The sequence below is a fragment of the Acanthisitta chloris genome, unplaced genomic scaffold, assembly GCF_000695815.1.
Source record: "Acanthisitta chloris isolate BGI_N310 unplaced genomic scaffold, ASM69581v1 scaffold4514, whole genome shotgun sequence".
Classification (NCBI taxonomy): domain Eukaryota; kingdom Metazoa; phylum Chordata; class Aves; order Passeriformes; family Acanthisittidae; genus Acanthisitta; species Acanthisitta chloris.
Window position 1 is genome coordinate 256316 of NW_008669755.1, and position 8863 is coordinate 265178.

The following is an 8863-nucleotide window of genomic DNA, read 5'->3' on the forward strand; positions in this document are numbered from 1 at the left end:
GGGCATTGGGATCGCCCATGGCACACAAACATGAACTTCATGCCACTGAATTTGTAAACCAGCAGCCTAAAGCTCTGAAAGTCTGTGCCTGAACTGAGCATTTATTCTCTCTATGCTGGTGCACATTATAGTGTCACTATTTATTACAGCATCACAGTTTCAGGTGAACTGTGATTAGAAGTGGGAGACATATGTCAAACAGCTCCTTTTGTAAACAGACTTTGCCTCAAAGTCACGGTGATCACAGCAACTAGTGCTCCGAGAGGAGCCAAAAGTTCTATCACTCAGAAGATGGTCTGGGGGAGGGTTCATTTGCAGGCTCTTGATTAAGCTGAAAAAATTCTATCACCTAGGTGTCTGAAGTCTGTTTTGGCTTTAGGGTGTGTGGACACCTGAAAATAAATTCCGTAAGCCCTGGTTTGTGCTGCTGTGGGTGAATAGCACAGGTTGGATCCATTCACTTTTCAGTCTGGCACGTTTTAAACTTGTAGTGGGTGTACTGCTTGTACTCTCAGGAACTCTATGTGTGGTTAAAAATCATATGAGATGTTTGCTAAACATCCTTGAAGCTAATGTGGATGGATAAAATAGAACTATTGCAAGGATGCCATTTTGATTGTAGACATAGTTGCCTGTTACTTTATCCTTTTGATGACACTGGTTCTGGTTTGGCTTTTTACCTTAAAAAAATATGAACAGAAAACCCATGAGTTAAAGATTCTGATAACTGAACTCCTTTTCTTCCTCCTGTCCATCTGGAATACTTGCAGAGATACTGTGTTTATCAGCTGCTACATCAAAGGTTAATTTTCAACTCCCCAAATGGGTTGTGGGGTTTACTTTGTGTATCATGGTTTGCCGGAGTCATTCAGGGGTTTGGTGTAAAAGAAGCATTCTCTGTGTTAATTTTCTGTTTGCACTTTTGCTCTGAATAAAAGCCCTGGACCTGTTTGTAGGGGGAATTGTGGTCGGGAATTGTACTTTGGGAAGCTGTGCCTGAAAGCATCCAGGCAGGTCAAAGCAAGGTCACTGCACATGTCCCAGGAAATGATGCAAAACTGATCCAGATTTGCTGTTGGAAGGAGCTGTTTACGTAAGTATTTAGAAACAGATTAGGGCTAACCTGACACTAGATTACTGGGAGCAGTGTAAACATGGCTGAAAGGTGTAAACAGAGCTTGGCCTTTTGTACTGCAGAGGAGAAAATCTGTCACCAGGACCCAGTTGCCTGGCTCAGGTGATATATGTGGTTTTCACAGGCTGAACAGATTACCTGAGTTACCTCTAAATGGGACTTTGTCTGGGGCTAGATCTCTCCATCAAATAATTGTATGGTAATTCTCTTAGTGGCGAGTGGAGGGGCTTGTTTGTGGTCTTTGTTCTCCAGTAACCTGATAGCACTCAGAAAGCTTTTGATAGTTCTTTGATATATCAGGAGGAAATGGGGCTTCAAAGTGTTGGGTTTGTGGTTTGAATTTTGGAAAAACAAACAGAGGAACCATCCGTGTGCCTTTGGAAACGTAGCACAGCTTATGGAAGCGCAAAGCACTCCTGTTCGGGGACTTCTGGTCTGAGATACAGAAATTTGGTACACCTTTCTACAATGTATTTCCCAGCCCAACCTTAACATGGCTGGCTGTTGTGCCTTTGGTCTTTGTGGCAATGCTCTTGAACTGACGTTTTGCCAGCCCTCGTGGTGGCCCAGGGTGTTTTAAGACCTGGCTGTTGTGATTGTACAACCCCAGAGGCATAGCATCCATCAAGGTGGGTTTGGGGCTCTGCAGTAACATGACTCAGTAATGATAAGGTGGGCAACACAAATATTGCTGCAAATACAAGGTTTTGAGGAACTGCTTCTACAAGGACTTTCTTGCCAAAAATTTGAAAGGGGAAATAACTTCCTTGTTGGTTAAACACTGTTTGCTGCAACACCAAGTGAGAGTGACCTTTCTCCTTTGGCTTCTCTAGGGAAGAAAAAGAGCTCTGGATACGTGCAAAATATGAGCAGAAGCTCTTCCTTGCCCCGCTGCAGTGCCTGGAGCTTTCTCTGGGCCAGCATCTCCTGAGGGCTACAGCCGAAGAGGACTTGCGAATGGTCATCCTGCTCCTTGCCCATGGGACTCGGGAAGAGGTGAATGAGACTTGCGGAGACGGTGACGGACGCACTGCCCTCCACTTGGCGTGCCGGAAGGGAAATGTGGTGTTAGTGCAGCTCTTGATTTGGGTAAGTGCTTGGTGGCCAGGGGAGGGGACTGGCTGGGTGGGCTTTCGTTTGGCTGTGTCCCTCAGCAAGGCATCCCTCACCTGCCACTGAGGGTTTCACAAAGGTGATGTCCTGGGGCAGGATGCTCCTCACCGTGCGTTCTCCAAATGCAACATCATGGTAAAAAGTGTGTGTCTCTGCCTGTCTGTTACTTGATGAAAAGTAAAGGAGTGCATACAAAATGAGGAAGGAGAGATGCCCTTAGCTTGGAGTACCACTGGGACAGATTTTGTTCCAAACATGAGACTCCCTTCCCATAGAAACCTTTATGTATCTGGCTCAATCCTCCTATGCTCATGTTGTCGGGCAGGTGTCCTGCCTGTTCCCTCTTCTGCCTCTCTCCACCCTGCCTTAAATCCAAATCTGTCCCTCCAAAATCTGCTTCCTCTTATTTCAATGCTCCGTTAGCACTGCAGCTCCCAACACGACCTCTTCTTCCCACAGTATGGCGTGGATGTGATGGCACGTGACGCCCACGGGAACACAGCCCTGGCCTATGCCCGGCAGGCTTCCAGCCAGGAGTGCATCGACGTTCTCCTCCAGTATGGCTGCCCCGACGAGCGCTTCGTCCTCATGGCCACTCCAAACCTGTCCAGGAAGAACAACAACCGGAATAACAGCGGCGGAAGCATGTCCATCATCATCTGAGGAGCTCACTTGTGTATTCACTGACCTGAATTACATCCGCAGCCTCATATTCCTCCATCTCCATTGCAGCTCTGCTCTGTGAGTCTGGTAACTCTCCTTTTCCCTTTTCCCTTCGGTACATCCCTGTCCCATCTGGAGTCTGGAGAGCGCGAGGGGATGAGAAGGAGCCAGAGGGGCTGCCGAGAAAGCAGTTGTTTCAGTGACAGCTCCTGAATGATGGAAACGAGCGTGCGAGGGTGTGTGGGTTGAGTAGGACACGCCGTGCGTGGTGCTGAGACCACGGGAGAGCGGTCGCCCCGGCGCGGGGGGACACGCAGGCTCCCCGAGCGCGGAGGGAAGGGGCGGCGGGAGAGGCGAGCGAGAGGAGAGGGAAGGAGAGATGGTGACTTTCCGTAACTGACAGTTAAGCACATCAGTACATTTCACCTCTACCAAACGCGCCGCCTGGATTTCATTCTCTTCTCTGAAGAGCTTGACAGCATAAATCAGAAGCAAGCACAGAGTTTGTCAGGTTTGAAGCTCCTATGATGGTATGTGTCAAATCAGTTGTAGCTAATCTGTCCAGGGAGAATACTGGCTTCATTACACTTGTATAGTTGAGTTCTTCCAGCATTACTGCTGTTTAATAGAACATGATTAGTCATCACGGAGAAAAAAGCATATTAGCTGAGGAGGTAGTTACATGGCACGCTTCGGTGATTGCTTGGATGTGATTGCAATATTCTTAGAAGCATCATATTATCTCAGACATGTTCTCTCAAGCCCTTGGAGCCCTCCTTTCTAAATTCACTGTCATAATTTAGTATCTGTTTAATTTTTCAGTCCAAAGAGAGGAAATGAGTTGCTGAGTGTTATTTGACTGCAGTCTCCTTGGTGTAAAAACAAAATGGAAAAAATAAATAAGAGTAACTCTGAAACACAAAAAGTAATAATGAATACCACTATGGAAAAAAGCATTTCAAGTATGTTCAGTGAAATTAATATACACATTAAAGGCTATTTTTTTTTCCAGCCAGCAGAAATAGGTTCTGTCATTTTGCCAAGGTAAATCGTGTTGAGTTTTTGGTCACTCCTGTGATGCATTGCCTAACTTATACAGATTTTTGTATTGTGTCTCTAGATTCTATGTATGTAAAATCTATTTGAATAAAAAAAGCATAAATATACATTGATTTTTTTTGTACAGAAAGTGACATCTCTGTTAATTTATAAACTGTAATGGATGTGAACTAAATAATGTGCAACTAGTTAGGATCTGTGGGTTACAGATCATTGTACATTGATAATATTCCCAGCAGTGAACTCTTGTTTCCATCGCAAGCTTGCGAGCAACATATCCAAAGATCAGGGCACGTTTGGCATGGAAAAAAGGTGTATGAGACCTTTCAGACAGGAGTAAGAGGCTATAAATGTATTTTGCTCCAGAAGTCAGGAAGCTTTCACAAGCCAAGACAAAAGGCTCTTCTGAGTGGGGGCAGCTCAGGTTTGATTCCGCTCACAACTGAGAGCATTCCCCGCGCTAGGCAGGGCACGGCTGCGCTTGGCTCCCGGTGTGGCTGCATCAGGAGGAAAAATGGCTTGTGAAAGGAGCCTGGACAAGTCATTTGAACTCTGAGTTTTAGTACTTGCTTTGGTTGTTTTGGTCTTACCAGGCAGCTACCAGCCCCTCCTGTGTTCCAGGAGCAGGGTTCTGGCACGGGGAGGCAGATTGCATGGGTTTTGGCAGGCAGAACAGTGATTTATTTTTTTCAAGTGGCATATGGCCACTTCAAATGTGAAGATGGGGGAAGGGTATATCACAGAGAAAGTTGAAAACTCAACTGAATTTGATGGCAAAGGAGCAATTACATGGAGGCAGTGAGGTGCACACAGTATAGTAATTTGCAATCTACCTGCTCATGTGTATTTCCCAAGCCTTCAGTGCTGCTCTTCCTCTGGGCTCTGGATTTCGTTTAGCATGCAGATGGGAGGGGCATAGCAATTGCTAAATAAACTATGTGGACAAAATGCAAAGGAAAAAACATGATCTGGTTATCTTAAGAGGGAAAAAATCAGAAAATACGGATTTGGTGTAAAGTCGTCAAATGGTGGCAGAAAAGTGAGCCTCAAAGTGGAAGCACAGGAATATTGACAAGCTATTCCCCTTTGATGGTGTTCTCACTTTGTTGCTGTATTAGACCTTTGACTATTTGGGGGTGGAAATCTCTTCAACCAGTGTAGGCTGAGTGCATCAGAATAAGGACACAGCTGACTCCCTTCATGCTGGGATAAAGTTTTGGGGTTTTTTAGTTAAGGAAAGGTGCCTGTTGTAATTGCCATTTGTCCATCATTCCCATGCTTCCTGATCTTACAGGTGTTCCTTGAGCAGTGGGCCAGCACAGCTAATGTGCCCAGCTGCCTGGGTGCTGTGCCGCTCGCTGTGTCTGTGGGGAGCACAACAGAGACTCTGTAATAACAACCCCAGAGGTGCTAGAGCTGCCTGCTGTTCCCCTGGCAGCATCAAGGGCATTTGTATCCAAAAACCAAGCCCAGTGTTTCAAACCCAGAGTGTAGGCAGATTCGCCACCGTTAAGTTCTCAATGCACGTTCCATTTCAGTGCTGGTTTTTCCTAATTGAAATCATTTTCTCTACATAATTTAATGCTCTCTTTGGCCACATTCCTCTTGCAAAGCTGAGAGTGATGTTTGAGAAACAAGGGCAACCAGGCTGTCATGTAGATTTCAGGTAGATAAATTATGTGCTCCTTCCATAAACATTTTCTGCAGGCGACCCTTGAAAAAACACAGAATATTTTTAAGACAAGAAATTCCAGTGTATTTTAGGTAAAAATGTACATCCAGGCTAGCCAACCAATATTTCAATTAAGTGGTAGCACAGTTGCTTTTAACCTGAACGTAGTTTTCCCTTGGAGGTGTAAGTGTTGGCAGTGTAGACTGTGTGATGGCTTCCCAAACGTATGGGGGTCTGCGTGGAGGACACCCGGTCAGGGAACAGCAGCAATCCCTCTGAGGGACAGGAGATGGTAGAATATCCCGACTTGGAAGGGACCCTCTGGATGAGATCACCCAGCACTGTCTCTTCCAGTCAGGAGACACTGTCCCTGGTGCTACAGCTGGTGAGGCTTCACCACAGGACAACAGATGAAGGTCTGTGCCTCGTGGGGTGTTGGCACAGTATCCCCCACTCAAATAGGTTTGGTTGGAAAGCTGGGAGAAGTGTTGTGGCACATCCTGAGCGAGCAAGTGGGACACTTGGCAAGGAAGTCTCCATCCCCTTCTTGCGTGGTGAAAAGGAGGGGAAAGCCCTTCCCACTGGAGTTGAGAATGAGGATGGAGGAAGGTCATAGAATCATAGAATCAACCAGGTTGGAAGAGACCTTAAAGATCATCAAGTCCAACCCTACCGTCATTAGTCCAACCCTACCTATCTCCGTGGCTGTGTCCCAGCAGGGCTTGGCTTTGGGAGTTCCATGTGCTTTTCAGGGGATGCGTTTGCACTTTGCAAAGGATGTTCTCAAAGCCATCCAGGTGTGGAATCAGGCAGTATACACCAGCACTTGGAGCACCTGCAGGAATCATTGTTCCCTTTGCTTTTGCTCTGTTAACCCCCTCTTCTTCTCCTTGTCTTGTGTTTCGCCCGTCTCATTGCTCTATGGAACCAGCTTGCCAGGCTGTTCATACTTTTGAGCACATTTTGAACAAATTCAACCCAAATTGTGTCTCAGTCCATAAGAAATCCCAGTAGAAACCTGTCAGCTAAAGCTGCTTTCTCCAAAAACTGTCCGCGGCAGTGGTTTTCATGGCGTCCCCTGTTGAACTCTTCCCATCACCCCAGCGACCTTTAAATACCCTTCCTCTGCACTTTATCCATGACACTAAAACGCTAGGAGCGAGTCAGCCATTGCTGTTACCCAGCAGCACTTTCCTTCTGTTTGTTTTAAGCTCATTTCTGTTCAATGGTGGAGCTGAATTGGATGTGTCGTATCTGCCATCTGACGCTGGATATGGTTGGGAGGGTTCACATCTCCTCATTCTTTATGAAGGAATGAAGAAATAAGATCCAACCTTGGGAGAAACGAGACTCCTGCCAGTGCAGAGATTTGGCCAAGGGCTCCCATGACTAGATTTCTGATTTTGTTGATTAAAGAAGGCAGGGGAAAAAAAGCTGGATTTAGAGAACCTTGGTTTTGAGCTAGTGCTGCTCAGAAAGACTGGTGAGCTCCTGGAAGGAAGAATCCTCTCTAATAAGCATGTAAACATTCATGTTGTTTAATTTGCCATCTTGTCCCTGTTTCATTCTGTGTGTTAGTGCAAAAAAGGCTTTAGCTGCACTTGGAGATTTCCCTTGGCCAGAGGAAGCTGAGTCATGTCAGGAGAGGAGTAGAGGTGGAATGCAGACACAGGCTTAGAAGTTATCTCCGGCACTGTAATGTAGCATAATTAGATTATATGGGGTTGGCATAGCTTCATCCTTTATATTTGTATGGAGATCGGGAAAAATGAAGTACTTTGTAGTTTCTAGTGTAAAGTAGTAGTAGTGGAGACAAGCACAGATTTCACACGGGGGTTCCAAAAGGACGTTTCCAAATGTCTCGGGGAGCCGCCTTTGCACCTTAACAGGAATGGTTGTTGGGTTGTATTAACTGGTCAGTGAAGAAATGATCATTTAGTGATTTGAATATATGGCTGTTGTCGGTGGAGGGACTCAAAGGAGAGGAGGTGAGCATTAAAGACCAAACCTGGGGCAGCTTGGATGGGTAGGAGACAACTTGCCCATCCTCATTGTCAAGCATCTTGCTTCCTCATCTGGAAGCTGCTGCAGAAATTTTTAGGTGGGATCTCTGGCTATTGGTCTTGGATCCTCAGTTCCACATCTTCTGTGAGTAGAAAACCTGTTTTTAGATGTTCTTGTGTTTACTGCATAGCAGAAAAAGTAAAAACACTCCAGATGAAAGTTCTTTGCAAGGTAGGAAAACACTAAACTACCCTAAACTAAGAGGTTTTACAACGAGTTTTGAGTTCTTAAATTCCAGGCTATAAAAAGAAGGTTGATTTGAATGGTTGTATTAGGAAATTATCTGCTGTTTCAAAAAATAATAGAGGACATAAAGCAAACCATCCAAAGCTGTAGGTGGGTGGATCTGGTGGGTTAGGATATTCAAGGTTTCGATTGTTGTTTAGCGTGGGCCAGTGTTTAAAGTGAATACTGAGTGATCTCACCTTGGGACACTTTACCTTGAGCTGTCTGAATCTGTCTCATGGTTTAAGGGGAGGTTTTGGCCAGGATTTTCAGGGGCTGTGAATAGTTCCCGTTTGGAGAGGAGAATTGCATGATTTCTGAAAGGAAAAGATTGGGGGTTCATTTAGAGCCATCTTCAGCACCAAATCACCAAGCATGTTTCTGGTCATCTTGGCCCCATGTTTTGTGTCAGGGGCAGCAATATGTGGGTGAATTAACTCCCATCATTTACTACCATTGGCAGAATGTTCAGGGCAGGAATTTTGCTTGTGGAAGGATAAAATATAAATGTCTTTGTGCATTTCAGCAATTTTAACCTCTTCATCTCTGTGTCTCTGCCTATCTCCCAAATCCTGTGGCACATTCAGGCAGTAGTGGTCGGTTCTGTGGCAGGCAGAGCTTCAACCTTCTCTTCAGTCATGGTTTAGGAATGGTATTCTCCAGTTCAGTATTCCCACTGGAACACCCCAGACCACGCGCTGCTCACTCCCTCTCCTGCTGCAGGATGGAGAGCAGGATTGGAGGCACAAAAGGGGACGATCACGGGTTGAGATAAGAACAATTTGCTAAAAAAGCAGCAATGAAGTAAAAAAATGAGCAGTATCAACAACTGTGTTAATGACAGAGGACAAGGCGGGTGAACGACTCACCACTGGGAACACACCCCGGGAACAGAGTAGGTACCCACACCCCCCGCCCCCCCACCATTGCTG

At 45.8% G+C, this 8863-nt stretch overlaps 1 protein-coding gene across 1 annotated transcript in view; it reads left to right on the forward strand.

Moving 5' to 3' along the window:
• Positions 1 to 2911, forward strand: part of LOC103801031 (arf-GAP with GTPase, ANK repeat and PH domain-containing protein 1) — a 226479-nt gene extending 223568 nt beyond the window's left edge. Inside the window, exons 15-16 of the mRNA XM_009073430.1 lie at positions 1969 to 2224; positions 2708 to 2911. Coding sequence (XP_009071678.1) covers positions 1969 to 2224; positions 2708 to 2911 — 460 coding nt within the window. The remainder of the gene's footprint in view (positions 1 to 1968; positions 2225 to 2707) is intronic.
• Positions 2912 to 8863: the final 5952 nt, after the last annotated feature.